The 19,774-nt window shown below is 39.3% G+C and overlaps 1 protein-coding gene across 3 annotated transcripts in view; it reads left to right on the top strand.

Moving 5' to 3' along the window:
• The first annotated feature begins 6,611 nt into the window (after window positions 1–6,611).
• The window catches only part of HIBCH (3-hydroxyisobutyryl-CoA hydrolase), a 113,168-nt gene continuing 100,005 nt past the window's right edge, over window positions 6,612–19,774 (top strand). For 2 of the 3 annotated variants that reach the window (XM_053596685.1, XM_053596683.1), the window contains exons 1-2: window positions 6,612–6,801; window positions 15,254–15,296. In XM_053596685.1, coding sequence (XP_053452660.1) covers window positions 6,794–6,801; window positions 15,254–15,296 — 51 coding nt within the window. In that variant the 5' untranslated portion in view covers window positions 6,612–6,793. The remainder of the gene's footprint in view (window positions 6,802–15,253; window positions 15,297–19,774) is intronic. The other variant, XM_053596684.1, reaches the window with a different exon arrangement.

Here is a 19,774-nt window from a genome sequence, read left to right as displayed (position 1 = left end):
GATACAGTTTCTATACCCAAAGAATGTACAATTTGTTTGAGAGAGAAAATTAACATGAAAGAAACAATTAGGCAAGAAGTAACGGACTACAATACTGATAAGAACTATAATTTGAATTCAGGAAAGAGAGCTCAGTAGACCTTCAGGATGAAGAAATTATAGAAGAGGATAAAGGAATAATGGCTTTCCTGGTAAGGGAATTGCATGAGCGAAGGCACAGTAGCAAAAATTCAATATTATGTGCTCAGGGAAATCCAGGAGAGATATGTGTGGCATGAATAAAAACAAGTAACTGGTAAATAAGGTTGAATAGCAAAGGTGGAGAACTGTTTCTCTTGCCTTAAAAGTCAATCAGTTTAATTTATTTTTGGAGACATGATCTTGTTTTGTCACTTAGGCTAGAATGCCATGGCATGATTATAGCTCATTGCAACCTCAGACTCCTAGGCCCAAGCAAGCCCCCTGCATGCCTTATGCACTATTAATTTTTTAAATTGTTTTTTGTAGAGATGAGGTATTGCTATGTTGTCCAGGCTGGTCTTGAACACCTGTCCTTAAGCTATTCTCCCTCCTCTGCTTCCCAGAGTACTGGGACAGGTGTGTGCTTCTACTCCCAGCTGAACTAAATGTTATACACCATTGTTGTCTAATGCAGATAAAATGTAAAAAAAAAATGTAATTTAAAACTTTCCAGCAGCCTTATTTTAAAAAGTAATAAGAGATAGGTAAAGTTAATATTAATAATATATTTTTAACCTGATATACCCAACATATCATTATTTTAAAAGACATTCAATATAAAACATTTTTATATTGCTTTAGTTTTTAAATTTAATTTTTAAAAAATTCAGTTCCTCAGTTATACCAGTCAGATTCCAAGTGCTCAGTAATCGCACACGTGTCTAGCATTGAACAACGTAGCTGTAGACAATTGTGAGATTATTTAGCAGCTGATAATAGATCAAAAGTGGCACCTTAGGAAGATTTTTTTGTCAGAATGAGTTGGAGGGTGTGATGATTGATGGAGAAGAGAGAAGTTAGATCCGGAATGAATTAGAAGTGTGTACTAGAACGGTCTAGTAGTGAGGTGTTGAGAGGATAGGGCAAATCTGAGAGATCATTCAAAGAAATAATTTTTATGTCCTGATGACTGATCAGCAATGAGAGAAGAAAAAAAAAATAAACATGGTAGTCAATCTCCCAACAACCCTTAAGGATCCTTGCCTCCCAGCAGTCACACCCTTCTATACTGCACCAGGTTTGGGGTGTATGACCAACAGAATAAGCAGCGGTGATGGTACATCACTTACACGATTAGGTTAGGAAAGATGCTGTGGCTTCTGTCTGAGTGGTTGTCTCTCTAGCAGAGGTCCTCAAACTTTTTAAACAGGGGCCAGTTCATGGTCCCTCAGACTGTTGGAGGGCTGGAGTATAGTCTAAAAAAAAAAACTATGAACAAATTCCTATGCACATTGCACATACCTTATTTTGAAGTAAAAAAACAAAACAGGAACAAATACAATCACACCACCACATGTGGCCCGCGGGCCGTAGTTTCGGGCTGTAATTTGAGGATCCCTGCTAGGGTGTCTGCTCTGGAGGAACAGCTGCTCACTATGAGCAGCCCCAGGGAGAGGCCCACATGGCAAAGATCTGATGCCTGCCAACAATCACACGAGTTTGGAAGTGGGTCCTTCTGCCCCAGCTGAACCAACACGTTGACTGGAACCTCATGAGAGAACCTGACCCAGAACCACCCAGCTACACCTCTTCCTGATTCCTGAGCCCCAGCATCTATAAGAGATAATAAATATTTATTGTTTAAGCTGCTAAATTTGGGGGATAATTTGTAATAGCAATAGGTCACTACTATATCAAGCAATAATTAAAAAATAATCCAAGTTAAAAATGGTCAAGAGAATTGAATAGGCACTTTATGAAGGTAGAAATAAACATGAAGAAGTATTCAACATGATTGGACAACAGGAAAATGAAAATTAAAACTACAATAAGATAATGCTATACACACACCAGCATGATTAAAATTTTAAAGGCTGACAACACGAAATGTTGATGAGGATATGGAGCAACCAGAATTCTATTTTTAAGAAAGTTGAGATATAATTCACATACCATACAATTCACGCATATAAAGTATCACTCACGTAAGTATGTGAGTCAGTCAACTGTCACCAATGGCCCATTTGAGAATATTTTCATTACACCACAGAAAAGCCTCATACTCCTTAGTTGTCACCCTCCAATTCTCTCACTTCCTCCCAAACTCTAGGTAACTTCTAATCATTTTTTTTTTTTTTTTTTTGTAGAGACAGAGTCTCACTGTACCGCCCTCGGGTAGAGTGCCGTGGCGTCACACGGCTCACAGCAACCTCTTAACTCTTGGGCTTACGCGATTCTCTTGCCTCAGCCTCCCGAGCAGCTGGGACTACAGGCGCCCGCCACAACGCCCGGCTATTTTTTGGTTGCAGTTTGGCCGGGGCTGGGTTTGAACCCGCCACCCTCGGCATATGGGACTGGCGCCCTACTCACTGAGCCACAGGCGGCGCCCCAACTTCTAATCATTTTTATGTCTTTATATGTTTGCTTATTCCAGACACTCATATTAATGGAATCATATAATATGTGGTCTATCATGACTGGCTTCCTTCACTTAGCGTTTTTGAAGTTTTTTCATGTTGCCTCACTACTTCATTTTTTCTTGCTAAATAATACTTTATTATATCAACATATAACTTCTGTTTTTATTATTCATTGGTTGATGTACATTTGAGTTGTTTTCACTTTTTGGCTGTTTTGAATAATGATGCTTTAAACAGTCACGTACAAGTTTCTGTGTGTACTATGGTTTTATTTCTCTTGTGCAGATCTCGAGGGGTGGAATTGTTGGGTCATACAGTAACTCTTTATTTTACCATTTGAGGAATTGCCATACCATTTTACATTCCTGCCAGCAGTGTATGCAAATTCCAAATCCTCCTTACCATACTTGCTTTTGTCTTTTTTAAAAAAATTTTATTTCTTTGAGACAGGATCTCATTCTGTCATCCAGGCTGGCATGCAGTAGCCTGATAATAGCTCACTGCAACCTTGAACCCCTGGTCTCAAGTGATCTTCCTGCCTCTGACTCCTAAGTAGCTGGGAATATAGGTGCATGCCACCATGCATGGAGAATTTTAAAATTTGCTGTAGAGATGGGGGTCTCACTGTTTTGCCTAAGTTGGTTTCAAACTCCTGGGCTCAAGCAATCCTCCTCCCTCAGCCTCCCAAGATGCTGGGATTATAGTGTGAGCCACTGTACCTGGCTTATCTGTCTTATTTGAGTTTAGCCATCCTAGTGTTTTATGAAGTCATATATCATTTTTGGTTTGATTGCATTTCCCTGATGGCTAATGATATTGAGCACTTTCCATATGTTTATTGATCATTTATATATATTTTTTTTTGAGAACTGTATATTTGAATCTATTGCCCATGTAAAAATTTAATTGTAATGATTGGTTTGTTTTAATTGTAATAATTATTTACATATTCTAGATACAAGCTCTTTATTAAATATATTATCTATAATTTTTTTTCTCATTCTATGCTTTGTCTGCCACCAGAATTCTTGTCTAAAATGATGAGAACCCTTGAAAAAGATCTTGTTGCTATAAACAAGCAACTCCACTTTGTAGGTATTTACCCAAGAGAAAAGAAAACATACATCTATAAAAGATTGAAACAAGGGGCGGCTCCTGTAGCTCAGTGAGTAGGGCGCCGGCCCCATATGCCGAGGGTGGCGGGTTCAAACCCAGCCCCGGCCAAATGGCAACAAAAAAATAGCCGGGCGTTGTGGCGGGCGCCTGTAGTCCCAGCTGCTCCGGAGGCTGAGGCAAGAGAATCGCGTAAGCCCAAGAGTTAGAGGTTGCTGTGAGCCGTGTGACGCCACGGCACTCTACCCGAGGGCGGTACAGTGAGACTCTGTCTCTACAAAAAAAAAAAAAAAAAAAAGATTGAAACAAGAATGTTTGTAGCAGCTTTTCTGCCTCCTCCCCCAAAATCCTAACTACTAGACAACCATGGATATACCCTTGTTATTCATAATAGCCCCAAACTGGAAACAGCCAAGCTATCCATCAAGAGGAGGATGGATCAGCAAACTGGGGTTATTATTCAGACAATGAAATACTACTCAGTAGTACATGGGGTAAACCACTGATACACACTACAATATAGACATTTTGCCAAATGAAAGACACTATTCACAAAAAGTATATACTGTATGATTCCATTTTACTTGAAGTTCTAGAAAATGCAAAACTAATCTATGGAAGAAAAAAAATCAGAATGTCTCTGAGGGCTGGTAGGAAAAAAATGCCTGGAAAATGGTGAAAGTAAAATGGTGTATAATGTCTTAGAGGAGTTTTTGTTACACAGGTATATATACATTTGTCAAACTCAGTGAATCTACGCTTAAGAGTTGTGCGTTTCATTGTATGTAAATTTCATCTGAATAGGAAAAACATTTAAACAAATATTCAACTCTAGATAATATGTATGCTAAATATTTGGGGAAGTACACTGATGTCTGTAATTAACTTAGAAATGCATTTAGAAAATAAGATAGTGGTAGGATACAGATGATAAAGCAAGATAAAAGGTTAATGTGGGTAGAATCAGAGTGGTGAATATATAGGTGTTTCCTTTAAAATTCTTATAACTTTTCAATATGTTTGAAAAATCTTCAAAATAGAAGATTAAAAAAAAAAAAGAGCTTCGAGATTTGCACAGTTGGAGGCCAGAAGACTGATGGCATCATTAGCAGAAATGGAAAATTTAGAAAGAGGTAGGCTGGCTTGGTGGAAGGTGGTGGTGTAACTGACAGATCTTGAATGCCTGGGCAGTGCTAAGTAATTTATGCATGTATTTCCATCCATTTTTCAATTTAGTTTTTATAAGTACCTGTAGTCTTTGGTCATCAGCAGACCCATTTTCAGATGAGTAAACTGAGGCTTTAAAAAGTTACATATTTCGGCAGAGTCATTAAATTATTAGTATGCTAGGGAAGAACTGATTACGTAATTTGCAGGCCTGTTGTAAAATGAAAACATAGGAATTCTTGTCCAAAAATTATTAAAAGCAGAGCATTAAACCAAGAACATGAATGGGGCTTTTTGAGACACAGATTGTACACACATAAAGCTAGGGAGACAAGGAAGATTTGAATCTTGGGTTGTCTACAAGGAAAGTCCGTGCTTTTTCCAGTAAACCATATTAGGTCCAGATGACCTGTTCATTTTTGTGCACAATGAATGAGACATGATGATGTCAGTTGATGATCATCTGCAGATGGTTAATAATTGAATTGCAGGTCAGAAGTTCCTTCTGTGATGCTGTTGTTTATCCTCTGCTCAGCAGATATTTGACCACTGTATTTGACCTAGATTAGAAAAATAATTTTTGATCAAAGACTGACAGTGTATTTCCTTAAATATCAAGGAGCTAAGAATAATTCTTTTAACTTCCTCCTCTCTGAATTTCGTTTTTTCTGATAAATGTGTAAATACTTTAGTGGCAAGCTGCTAGAGATTTGGTAAATCTGGAAGTAGAAGAACATTCTTCTCAATTTTCGGGTGGATCCTAGTGGTTTGAATTAAATCTTGGTTTCATTTAAGAGTAAGCTACTTTCTCAATATAATCATACTTTTACTGATAACAGTAACTTTTAGTTTAATTGGTAAAGACACATTATCTCTCTCTTTTTCTTTAAGACAGAGTTTCACTATGTTGCCCTCCGTAGAGTGCCTTAGCGTCACAGCTCACAGCAACCCCAAACTCTTGGGCTCAAGTGGTTCTCTTGTCTCAGTCTCCCAAGTAGCTGGGACTACAGGCGCCCGCCACAAGGCCCGGCTATTTTGTTGTTGTTCTTGCAGTTGTCATCGTTGTTTAGCAGGCCCAGGCTGGGTTTGAATCCGCCAGCCTCTGTGTATGTGGCTGGCGCCCCACTGAGCTAAGGGCGCCGCCAGACACATTATCTCTTAATCAGACGATTCTTGCCTGTCTTTAAGGAAGAATGGAAGATCTATAGCTTTTCTCAAGACAAATGAATATGTCCCAATCCTAATGTGAAAAAAGTTTCTCTATATTGGGCCAGGAATAAATTACATCGACGTCCTCTTGTTATTAAGCGTATTTCATCCTTTTGTTTCTCAAAGAAAATAATATTAAGTTTACATTTTTAATTTAAAAAATCATTGAAACTCTAGAGGTCTTTTATGTTGATCATGGCTGTTCCAATTAGCAGGCCAAGACCAGACGTCAGGTTGAACTTTTTCCATGACATCCTCTAGAAGGCAGTCTCTTTTCCTGCTAATCAATGAGCCTGGGTACACCCGCTCTTCCGTCCTCCCGCCCCTCCTCAGCTCTCTCTGTCCACTTTCGCCCTGTCCCCGGCCCCGCCTTCGGCCCCGCCCTGTCCCCGCCCCAACTCTTCTCCTTTCCCCGCCCTCCATCCCTTTCCTCTCCCAGTAATTCTAGCTCCGCCCCTTGGAGTCCCAGGGCGGAAAAGTTCTCTAGGGGCCGCTCTGGCCCGCTGGAGGACTCGTCATCTGTGTCCGGCTGCGCACGGCAGCGGTGGGAGGGTCTGAAGTGAGTGATGCTAGTCGGTCGCCTCAGCTGCTTGGCGTCCGTACTCTGCGGCGGTGGGTGGGTCTGACGTGAGACAGGCGAGCGATCCCGGTGCTTTTTGCTCCGGAGTGTTTTGGCGGTGGCAGAGCCGGAGGTGTTCAGGCTCATGGCGAGGTGAGCGGGCGGGTCAGCTGCGCTCGCCGAAGTGGGGAAAGGGTCGGGAGTGGGTGCTGCTTGGCCGCAATGTTTTGAGTCGCCCTTGGAGGCGCAGCTCTCAGAACCAAGCCTAGGCCCTCCCCAGTCACCTGGCCAAGCTCCGTGTTTCTTTCTAATTTCCAGCATCTACTTTGCAGCGACATCTTTTTCTGCCACTAACTCGTGTTCAGACTTGACGCCACAGGACTTTCTTTCTTTTTGACCCCTATTTTCTTTCTTAAAAGTTGAGTACGGTTGGGGACACCTAGTTATTCAGTTCACAGCAATTGAGTGACGTGTTTTGTGCAGCTGAGAAACACGTGTACTGTGTTCATTGTTGCACCTGTACGCCTTTATTTAGCTTTATGGAATGGCTCCAGTGGTGATGCAGGCGTCTGGAACTTTTCAGGCTAGTGTTTGGGACATTTAAGGTGGCTTGGTGGAACCTGTTTGAAAACGTTCTGTTTAACTTTTCAAAAGGTGCTGCTCAAGGGCGGTGCTTGTGGCTCAGTGGGTAGATCGCCGGCCGCATATACCGGAGGTGGCGGGTACAAACATGATCCTGGCTAAAAAACAAACAAACAACAACAACAAAAACAACTGCAAGAAGTGCTGCTCACTGTGGCATGAGCTCAGTCGAGGAAATCTGGTAGGAATCTTAGGAAGTTAGGCTGCATTAGTCTTGAAGCCTACTGCCTGCCTCTATGCAATGGCAGGTCACTGGGCCCATTTGAAGGGAGGACGTCTTTCCTTGACAACTTATATTTCTGGGCTCTTTACATCTTTGAGCTTGCCTTAGGGGTTTCCTGCAAAGGGATGAGAGTGTTTATTTGTCTTAAGAAGAGTAGCCAGCGAGTAGCTACTGCTTTAAGAGAAAGTGTTGTCTAACATCGTGTCCACAGATCTGATTCTCAGTGAATACTTGTTATACATTAAAGAGTTGCTTTTCTTCTCGTTTTTTTTTTTTGTACCTTAAAATTAGTTGTCCCTGCACCAGCTCACAGTGAGATTTGGTAAATACTAAGAACATCGGTACATGTACTTATTGCTTGCTACTTTTTTGAAGTTGTCAACCAATACCAAATTATTTGCGAAATAAATAGGAAAGCTGTATTTGTGTTCTTTCTTTTTTTTCAGCCAACACAATTTTGACTTATTATTTTTTAGAAACTAATATTCAAATACACGAGTTGGAAAATTCTGTGTTCTTAATATTCTGAAAAACCAGTTAGTTTCTTTTCACTACCATATCATATTTGGAAGTTTGCCATCACATTCAGAGAAGCCCACATTAGGTGGCATTAACCTATTTTTGAAAAAAAGGAAGTCCCTGGTGTTTTTTATTACTCTAACACCGAGTCTTTCAAGTAGAATAAAGAGCCATAAGGGCATTATTCTCTGCTTTTTTTTTTTTTTTGTAGAGACAGAGTCTCACTTCATGCCCTGGGTAGAGTGCCATGGCGTCACACGGCTCACAGCAACCTCCAGCTCTTGGGCTTATGTGATTCTCTTGCCTCAGCCTCCCGAGCAGCTGAGACTACAGGCGCCCGCCACAACGCCCGGCTAGGAAAGCTGTATTTGTTAACAAAGTTAACTGAGAAAGAATTTCTCATTCCCACAGTTCAGCTTGGTTTTATTCCACCCCACATTTCAAGATGCAGACTGCATAGGTGAGGCCGGGACTAGTTTGGGGGCTTTGACAAGAGACATTAACACCTTTTCCATGTCCAGCCCTGTAGTGTATATTACCCAAGAAAGCAGAGACACAAAACCAAGATCAAGTAGTCTGCAACAGCCTAACCCATAAATGTATAAAGGACCAGGGTGGCACAGAATGGGAATGTTTCTGAGAGGAAAAAAGGCCTCAGGTCATGGTTGACACTGGAGGCAATCTCACCAGTCTGGATTTCACATATTTGGCCCCAGTATACTTCATGAATTCAGCGTTCTTACTGTTGTATTCTGTTCCAGCTGCTGGGAAACACTGTTTTAAGCATTTCTGTTATCCTGTATCTGTCCTAGACTACTTGGGATTCTTACTTTCCTTATGTAAGGGCTTTGAAGCCTGAAAGGAAAGCAGACATCAAATACTTAGAACAAAGCACCATTTAGTTATCAACTTTGATAGGTGTCTTAAAGGAACAAGTATAGTTATAAAAGCCAGATTTAGGTAGGGTAACAAAGCTACTTGAGGTTGTTCTCTAAGTCGTTAATGGTGCTCATTTCAGATTCTATCTCCTCTTTACTCTGCTCAACTACATTGTTTACATTCTTGAGGTTTGGCTGCTCTCTTTTACTTCCATAGAGTTGATGGAAGCTCTGTCTCTGATTCTCTGTTATGTTTGCTCTGTGCTAGGAATTACAAACCCAAATACAAAGGCTGGGAAGGAAGCTTTGAGTGATGCTGGCCTGATGGCAGCTGTGATAACCAGTAGGGCACTGGTGACTGAAGAGTGTGCTCTTTCCAAAAGAGACCACGTCTTAGCCCCAGGCATTGTTGCCATTATAAAATATCACCTAGGGTTTCATAGTTACCATTTTTTTCTAGAAAATATGGAAAACTGCATTTTTAGGTGCAATCTGTTGATTTTTAAAAAAATGTTGGTAGTTTTAAAATGCTGCTGAGCAGAAAACACATTTGCATACCCGCAGGCAGCAACCTTCTGTCCAATAGTTTATTTTATTTTATTTTTATTTATTTATATATTTTTTGTAGAGACAGAATCTCACTGTACCACCCTTGGGTAGAGTGCCATGACGTCACATGGCTCACATCAACCTCTAACTCTTGGGCTTACGGATTCTCTTGCCTCAGCCTCCTGAGCAGCTGGGACTACAGGCCCCCGCCACAATGCCTAGCTATTTTTTGGTTGCAGTTCAGCCGGGGCTGGATTTGAACCCACCACCCTCGGCATATGGGGCCGGCGCCCTACTCACTGAGCCACAGGCGCCGCCCTGTCCAATAGTTTTTAATTGAGGCTTTCTCATTTATTTCTCAGAGGTGGTTGAGAAATCGTTATGCCTCAGTGAATTGTATATGTATATGACTTCCTGGCATATCTTTAGTCCTAACTTTTCTTTCACATGCCAGTCTATTTTCAAATTTGTTGTTGAATATTTTTACTTTTGTGAATATAAACTACAAAATCAAAATCATATTTCGTCCTATAAATTGGCTAGCTTCCTCCCCAGTTTTTTCAGTATTTCTAGCTTCTCCGGCTTAAAGTCTTGAGGTCATTTTTGACATAATTCCTTAATTTTCCATTGAGTTTTTAACTTCAGAATGACTCTCCAAAAATCATTCCTTTCTGTTTCTGTAGCTGCTGTTCATCAGCTCATGGCTGAATTACTTATCCTCCTGGATTTGTTTCTCTGCTCTATTTACATATTATCTTGCCTACTTCTAGTGTAATACTCCTTCTTTCTGCTTAAACAGTTTCATGTAGAATTTTTTTTTTTTTAATTTTATGAGTCCATGTTCGTTTTATTGGATAATTGCGGAAAGTTCCTAAATGTTATTCTCATCCAAGACAGTATTTTTAAACTTTAGCGTGTATCATAATCACCTGTGGCTTTATAAACACAGATTTCTGGCCCCAGCCCCTACAGTTTCTTGTTCAGTCGGTCTCCAGTGGGACAGAGAATTTGTATTTCTTACAAGTTGCCAGTGAGTGCTGATGGTGCTGGTCCAGGGACCGTACCTTGAAAACAAGGTACTGTTCCAAGAAGCCAGATTGACATCATTTGAAGGAGATAAGCCTGTTAAAGTGAATTAAGAAATTAGGAGTAGGCTCGGCGCCTGTAGCATAGTGGTAACGACGATGGCCACATGCACCAAGGCTGGCAGATTCTGTCCTGGGCCAGCTAAACAACAATGACGACTGCAACAAAAAAGTAGCTGGATGTTGTGGCGGGTGCCTGTAGTCCTAGCTACTTGTGAGACTGAGGCAAGAAAGAGAATCGCTTAAGCCCAAGAGTTTGAGTTTGCTGTGAGCTGTGACGCCATGACACCATGACACTCTACTGAGGGTGATGTAGTGAGACTCTGTCTCAAAAAAGAAAAAAGGGGGGGAGGGAATAATGAGATGTGCATGTCCTCTTCCTTTCCAGGTGGCAGTTTGGGAGCCAATAGAAAGGAAAGAGAAGACCATAAATTGAGAATTACTTGGGGAGCCTGAATTCTCAAGTACATTTTGAGCTATAAAAGTTAATAATGCAGAAATCTTATTTATTTATTTAGAGATAGAGTCTCACTGTGTTGCCCAGGCTAGAGTGCCATGGCATCAGCTTAGTTCCCAGCAACTTCAAACTCCTAGATTCAAGTGATCTTCCCACCTCAGCCTCTCGAGTAGCTGGAACTATAGATGTCCTCCACAATGCCCAGCCAATTTTTTCTATTTTTAGAGAGACAGGGTCTCACTCTTGCTCAGGCTGGTCTCATCTCCTGAGCTCAAGGGATCCCCCCACGTCAGTCAGAGTGCTAGGATTACAGGGATGAGTCCCATGCATATGACCTAATGTTATAAAAATTTAAATGATAGTTGAGTGTGAATTTGGAACAAGTGGAAGCAATACGTGTATAATTATATGGACTCTGGTAAAGGGTCAAGTTGCACGTATGTATAGTATATGTGTTTTTGTGGTATTGGGCCACAGAGTTTTGTGACCTATAAAGGCCATGAATAGTGTGTTGTATTTGTTAGGTTTACATTAACTTTCTCTGAGTGAAATAAGATTTTATTTTATGTATGTATATATTTATTTATTTTTGTTAAGATTCTATCTCAGAAACAAATCTGAGACTTGAATCTAGGCCAGTTTTCTCTGTTGACTCCTTATGCCACGGGTCTTACTTAAATTGTTACGTAAAACTTTCCAAGCTGGCAGTACTCTTTTTAACCTTGAACTGACATTTGGGTACTGGCCTCATTAAGAAATTCTGACTCATTTAAATTTAAAGAAATTAGCTCTTACATTTTTGGACACATAAAACTTCAAAAAAAAGATAAAATCATGTCAAGTCGAAAAAAATTTAGGACTGTTGTGTTAGGCTAAGTGTAGTTCAGGTTTTAAAAGTGTATGAAAACTTTATTTAGAAAGTATTCCCAAATAAGCTAGAATCTGTCACTTTAATTTTTATGAAGTATTGATTTTATTGACAACTTGTCTGCACTTTGGAATCAGTGAGAGGCCCTTCAAACAAAATACCTATGCCTATGTTCTGTTGTTAGAGTTTGATTAAATTGACCTTAGGTGTGACATGGGCTTTGGAATTTCTGTAGGAGTCCCTAGGTGATTCTTTTGTGCAGTCCAGTTTTAGAGTCATGATTTGATAAGAACATTTTATTTATTATAAGGCAAGTTCAAAATATTCTAGTACAAGAATGTAAAGTAAACTGATTTAAACATACAAGTGATTCCCCCTTTTTTGTAGTATTATTTGATTTGAATGTAATATAAAAGATAGTAAATTCTGAAAAGTAAGTTGGATTACAAATATTTTTATAAATTCATTCATCTAAGATGTGATTCTGAGTGGTAACAATGGTTATATTACTTTTTTTTAAGCCTCGGCTAGGCTGCATTGTTCCTCATATCATCTTAAGTTATCTTTGAAACATTAACAAATGAGCAGTTTATCAGTTCTATCATATATATATTTACACATGTGCACAGTTCTTATCAGGCTGCTGTTGATACTACTTTTGGTCTTTTTCCATAGATCTTAAATTTAACTTCTTAAACAAGAAGGATGCATCTAAGTATATTCTAGCTACAGTATTTTTATATGTATCTGTCACTACATTGTGAGTTTCTCCAGGGTAAGAACTGTTATCTTTTGTTGGAATTTTTTTTAAAAAGCCCAGAGCATAACCATACAACTTGATGAATTTTCACAAACCTATCGTAACCTGAAATCCAGTGTCTGGACCAAGAAATGAGCTGTATCAGGATGCCAGAAGCCGCCCTCAAGGTTCCTTCCAGTCACTGCCTTCACCTGTGTTGTTTCTTACTTTATTTAAAAATTATAATTTACATAAGGCACTCAGGTACATTATTCCAAAATTTTTAGCTTACTGAAACATTTCCTATGTATCAGTCCTGTGACCATCATCTAGATAGAGAAGCTTTCCAACACTTTGTGTTTGTTTCTGCCCCATCCCAGTTCCCCCAGCCCTCTACCATTCTCTGGTCTGTTTTGACCAGTTGTGTCTAAAGCTTTGTATTCCTAATCCAACAAGCACTTTTATTTTATTTATTTATTTATTTATTTTTGGATCACTTTGTCATCTTTTTGAGTGCCATGCTTACGGCAACCTCAAACTCTTGGGCTCAGGTGATTCTCTTGCCTCTGCCTCTCGAGTAGCTGGGACTACAGGTGCCTGCCACAACGCCTGGCTATTTTTAGAGACAGAGTCTCCCTCTTGGTCTGGCTGGTCACCAACCTGTGGGCTCAGGCAATCCATGCTGTTCTGCCTCCCTGGGTGCAAGGATTGCAGGTGTGAGCCACAGCGCCCAGCCCCAACAAGCACTTTTAAAACAACAAAATAGAAGTATATTGTGTTCATTGCTTTATAACTTTGTTTCTTTTTATAATTTCTTTCATAACTATTTTCCACGTCACAAATATTAATGTCATGTAATGTTATATATAAATGACACTTTTAAAATTTCAGATTAATATGCGAGTACAATGATTAGGTTACACTGTTTGTAAAGTCCAAGTTGTAGTTGAGCCCTTCGCCCATGAGGTGTGCCCATGAGGTGAAAGTTTACCAGTCTCCCTCAACTTATCTTCTCCCTCTCCCTCCTCTACCCCCACCACTTGAATTTGTGTTTGTCTCTTGTATAGGGGTTTAGTTGTTCATCTGCTGTTTTCAAATTAGTATTTAGTATAATGGATACTTTTACATTCTTGTGATACTTTAGTAAAGAGAGTGTTTCAACTCCATTCAGGTAAACACAAGAGATACAAAGTCTCCATCGTTTTAATGGCTGAATAGTATTCCATGGTATACATATATCACTGTTTTTAAATCCATTCGTGGATTGATGGGTACTTGGATTGATTCCACATCATGGCAGTTGAGGTGACACAATTTTTAAAAGGTTGTTCTGTTTTTAGGTATTTACTTCATTTCAAATTTTTCCTTTATGTAAATAATAGTTGCGAATTTTTTTTTTTTTTTTTTTTTTTAGACAAAGTCTCACTATGTTGCCCTCAGTAGAGTGCTCACAGTGACCTCAAGCTCTTGGGCTTAAGCCATTCTTTTGCCTCAGCCTCAAAAATAGCTGGGACTACGGGAGCCTGCCACAATGCCCGGCTATTTTCTTGTTGCAGTTGTCATTGTTATTTAGCTGGCCTGAGCCAGGTTCAAACCCTCCATGTTCAGTGCATGTGACTGGTGCAGTAACCACTGTGCTATGGGTGCCAAGCCACGAATATCTTTATAATGTGATCCAGCAATACACTCCTTGGTATTTACCTAAATACCAGGTCTCTGAGATTTCATTAGTGTAAATGCTTGTGGAATTACTAGATCAAAGGGTATGATCAGTTCACAAGTTGTGGATCTGTATTTCTAGACTGGCTACTAGAAGGGCAGAACTGCTTTGTACATCTCTTGGCAGTGTCTAAGGATGCCTATTTTATTACATATTTACCAAACCACTTTATGTTAAATAATAGACTACTTTTTAGAGTAGTTTTAAGTTTACACGAAAATTGAGCTGATAGTTTGGACAGAAAATTTTGACAGATATGATATATATCTACCATTACAGTGTCATACCAATTAGTTTCACTGTCCTAAACATCTCCTATGTTCCATTAATTCATTCCTTTCTTCTTTCCTCACTCCCTCCCCCACAAACTGTGGCAATCATTGTTCTTTCTGTTGATGTCATAATTTTGCCTTTTTCAGGATAACTTGTAGTAAAAATAATAACAGTATGTAGCCTTTCAGACTGGCTTCTTTGCTTAGTACTATGCATTTATATTTCTTTCCCTTTTTTCTTATTGCTTATTTCTTTTTACAGCTGAGAATATTCCACTGTATGCTTGTACCAAAGTTAGTTTGTCCTTCATCCATTGAAAGACAACTTGATTACTTACACATTTTGGCAATTAAGAATAAAGCTACCATAGAATTCATGGGCAGGTTTTTTTGTGGACGTATGTTTTCAGCTCATTTAGGTAAATATTAAGGAACATATTGCTGGATCACATGGTGAGAGTATGTCTAGTTTTGTAAGAAACTGCCAAACTGCCTTTCAAAGTAGCTGTGCCATTTTGTGTTTTTACCAGCAATGAGTAAGAGTTAAAAATTTTTAACTTTTTATTCTATACTTTTAGAAGATGATATAGTGTTTATAAATTGAGACCGATTACCCACATTACTGTGCTCATTGTATTCTACATCTCTTTTAGGTTTAATGCATTCAAAAGGACTAATATCATACTGCAACATTTGGTAAGTTTCAACTTTGTTTTGCTGGAATTATTAGATTATATGTATCATTTAAAATGTCATTGTTGGGTCAGGCACAATAGCTCATGCCTGTAACCCTAGCACTCTGGGAGGCAGAGCTGGTAGAGTCCTTGAGCTGAGGAGTTTGAGACCAGCCTGAGCAAGAGTGAGATCTCATCTCTATTACAAATAGAAAAACTAGCTGGGCACCTGTAGTCTTAGCTACTCTGAAGGCTGAGACAAGAGGATGGCTTGAACCCAAGAGTTTGAGGTTGCTGTGAGCTATGACTCCATGGCACTCTACCCAGGGTGACAGACTGAGACTGTGCCTCAAAAAATAAAAATAAATAAATGTCATTCTTAGGGAAGTAGAGAAATACCAGGTGGCGGGTTTCTTTGACTTTAGTGTAGCATCATTCTGGGCTTCGCAGATTCAAGATTTGACACACATATTTTGTAGGAGGTAGCATGAGGTTATAGTTAAGAGCATGAATCTTAAAAGAATGCCTAGGCTTAAAGAATGGGTTCACTACTTCATCTTATGGCAGATAGCTTGGTCTCTGGCAGCTTCTCTTTCGATATGTATATAAGATGAGAATAATAACAGTGTTTAACTTAAAGTGCTTGTAAATGGTAAATAAGGTAATGCATTAAAAAACCTAGCGTAGTACATGGAGGGTATAATAATCATTTTATACGTTAGCTATTACTGTACTAATAGTACCCTTGCAAAGCTTAAATGACCTTAGTTTATTAGACTTTAAGGAATAAATAATGTTTATTCACTTTTATACCCTTATAGAGCCCGACAAGTACATTATACAGAAAAATAACAAGTCATCTAATATAGCACTTTCTTTTTTTTTTTTTTTTTAAAGTCACAATTTTTTTTTTTTTTTATTGTTGGAGATTCATTGAGGGTACAATAAGCCAGGTTACACTGATTGCAATTGTTAGGTAAAGTCCCTCTTGCAATCATGTCTTGCCCCCATAAAGTGTGACACACACCAAGGCCCCACCCACCTCCCTCCTTCCCTCTTTCTGTTTCCCCCCCATAACCATAATTGTCATTAATTGTCCTCATATCAAAATTGAGTACATAGGATTCATGCTTCTCCATTCTTGTGATGCTTTACTAAGAATAATGTCTTCCACGTCCATCCAGGTTAATATGAAGGATGTAAGGTCTCCATTTTTTTTAATGGCTGAATAGTATTCCATGGTATACATATACCACAGCTTGTTAATCCATTCCTGGGTTGGTGGGCATTTAGGCTGTTTCCACATTTTGGCGATTGTAAATTGAGCTGCAATAAACAGTCTAGTACAAGTGTCCTTATGATAAAAGGATTTCTTTCCTTCTGGGTAGATGCCCAGTAATGGGATTGCAGGATCAAATGGGAGGTCTAGCTTGAGTGCTTTGAGGTTTCTCCATACTTCCTTCCAGAAAGGTTGTACTAGTTTGCAGTCCCACCAGCAGTGTAAAAGTGTTCCCTTCTCTCCACATCCACGCCAGCATCTGCAGTTTTGAGATTTTGTGATGTGGGCCATTCTCACTGGGGTTAGATGATATCTCAGGGATGTTTTGATTTGCATTTCTCTAATATATAGAGATGATGAACATTTTTTCATGTGTTTGTTAGCCATTCATCTGTCGTCTTTAGAGAAAGTTCTATTCATGTCTCTTGCCCATTGATATATGGGATTGTTGGCTTTTTTCATGTGGATTAATTTGAGTTCTCTATAGATCCTAGTTATCAAGCTTTTGTCTGATTGAAAATATGCAAATATCCTTTCCCATTGTGTAGGTTGTCTCTTTGCTTTGGTTATTGTCTCCATAGCTGTACAGAAGCTTTTCAGTTTAATGAAGTCCCATTTGTTTATTTTTGTTGTTGTTGCAATTGCCATGGCGGTCTTCTTCATGAAGTCTTTCCCCAGGCCAATATCTTCCAGTGTTTTTCCTATGCTTTCTTGGAGGATTTTTATTGTTTCATGCCTTAAGTTTAAGTCCTTTATCCATCTTGAATCAATTTTTGTGAGTGGGGAAAGGTGTGGGTCCAGTTTCAGTCTTTTACATGTAGACATCCAGTTCTCCCAACACCATTTATTGAATAGGGAGTCTTTCCCCCAAGGTATGTTCTTGTTTGGTTTATCAAAGATTAGGTGGTTGTAAAATGTTAGTTTCATTTCTTGGTTTTCAATTCGATTCCAAGTGTCTATGTCTCTGTTTTTGTGCCAGTACCATGCTGTCTTGAGCACTATGGCTTTGTAGTACAGACTAAAATCTGGTATGCTGATGCCCCCAGCTTTATTTTTGTTACTAAGAACTGCCTTAGCTATACGGGGTTTTTTCCGGTTCCATACAAAACGCAGAATCATTTTTTCCAAATCTTGAAAGTACGATGTTGGTATTTTGATAGGAATGGCATTGAATAGGTAGATTGCTTTGGGAAGTATAGACATTTTTTTTTTTTTCTTTTTTTTTTATTGTTGGGGATTCATTGAGGGTACAATAAGCCAGTTACACTGATTGCAATTGTTAGGTAAAGTCCCTCTTGCAATCATGTCTTGCCCCCATAACGTGTGACACACACTAAGGCCCCACCCCACTCCCTCCCTCTCTCTTTCTGCTTCCCCCCCCCATAACCTTAATTGTCATTAATTGTCCTCATATCAAGATTGAGTACATAGGATTCATGCTTCTCCATTCTTGTGATGCTTTACTAAGAATAATGTCTTCCACTTCCATCCAGGTTAATATGAAGGATGTAAAGTCTCCATTTTTTTTAATGGCTGAATAGTATTCCATGGTATACATATACCACAGCTTGTTAATCCATTCCTGGGTTGGTGGGCATTTAGGCTGTTTCCACATTTTGGCGATTGTAAATTGAGCTGCAATAAACAGTCTAGTACAAGTGTCCTTATGATAAAAGGATTTTTTTCCTTCTGGGTAGATGCCCAGTAATGGGATTGCAGGATCGAATGGGAGGTCTAGGTTGAGTGCTTTGAGGTTTCTCCATACTTCCTTCCAGAAAGGTTGTACTAGTTTGCAGTCCCACCAGCAGTGTAAAAGTGTTCCCTTCTCTGCACATCCACGCCAGCATCTGCAGTTTTGAGATTTTGTGATGTGGGCCATTCTCTCTGGGGTTAGATGATATCTCAGGGATGTTTTGATTTGCATTTCTCTAATATATAGAGATGATGAACATTTTTTCATGTGTTTGTTAGCCATTCGTCTGTCGTCTTTAGAGAAAGTTCTATTCATGTCTCTTGCCCATTGATATAAGGGATTGTTGGCTTTTTTCATGTGGATTAATTTGAGTTCTCTATAGATCCTGGTTATCAAGCTTTTGTCTGATTGAAAATATGCAAATATCCTTTCCCATTGTGTGGGTTGTCTCTTTGCTTTGGATATCGTCACCTTAGCTGTACAGAAGCTTTTCAGTTTAATGAAGTCCCATTTGTTTATTTTTGTTGTTGTTGCAATTGCCATGGCAGTCTTCTTCATGAAGTCTTCCCCCAGGCCAATATCTTCCAGTGTTTTTCCTATGCTTTCTTTGAGGATTTTTATTGTTTCGTGCCTTAAATTTAAGTCCTTTATCCATCTTGAATCAATTTTTGTGAGTGGGGAAAGGTGTGGGTCCAGTTTCAGTCTTTTACACGCAGACATCCAATTCTCCCAACACCATTTATTGAATAGGGAGTCTTTCCCCCAAGGTAAGTTCTTGTTTGGTTTATCGAAGATTAGGTGGTTGTAAGATGTTAGTTTCATTTCTTGGTGTTCAATTCGATTCCAAGTGTCTATGTCTCTGTTTTTGTGCCAGTACCATGCTGTCTTGAGCACTATGGCTTTGTAGTACAGACTAAAATCTGGTATGCTGATGCCCCCAGCTTTATTTTTGTAACTAAGAACTGCCTTAGTTATACGGGGTTTTTTCCGGTTCCATACAAAACGCAGAATCATTTTTTCCAAATCTTGAAAGTACGATGTAGGTACTTTGATAGGAATGGCATTGAATAGGTAGATTGCTTTGGGAAGTATAGACATTTTAACAATGTTGATTCTTCCCATCCATGAGCATGGTATGTTCTTCGATTTGTTAATATCCTCTGCTATTTCCTTTCTGAGGAGTTCATAGTTTTCTTTATAGAGGTCCTTCACCTCCTTCGTTAGGTATATTCCTAGGTATTTCATTTTCTTTGAAACTATGGTGAAGGGAGTTGTGTCCTTAATTAGCTTCTCCTCTTGACTGTTATTGGTGTATACAAAGGCTACTGACTTGTGGACATTGATTTTATATCCTGAAACATTACTGTATTTTTTGATGACTTCTAGGAGTCTTGTGGTTGAGTCTTTGGGGTTCTCTAAGTATAAGATCATGTCGTCAGCAAAGAGGGAGAGTTTGACCTCCTCTGCTCCCATTTGGATTCCCTTTATTTCCTTGTCTTGCCTAATTGTATTGGCTAGAACTTCCAGC

This window comes from Nycticebus coucang, chromosome 7, assembly GCF_027406575.1.
Source record: "Nycticebus coucang isolate mNycCou1 chromosome 7, mNycCou1.pri, whole genome shotgun sequence".
NCBI lineage: Eukaryota > Metazoa > Chordata > Mammalia > Primates > Lorisidae > Nycticebus > Nycticebus coucang.
The sequence above is the reverse complement of the archived record's forward strand: the minus strand, read 5'-3'. Positions and strand labels throughout refer to the sequence as shown.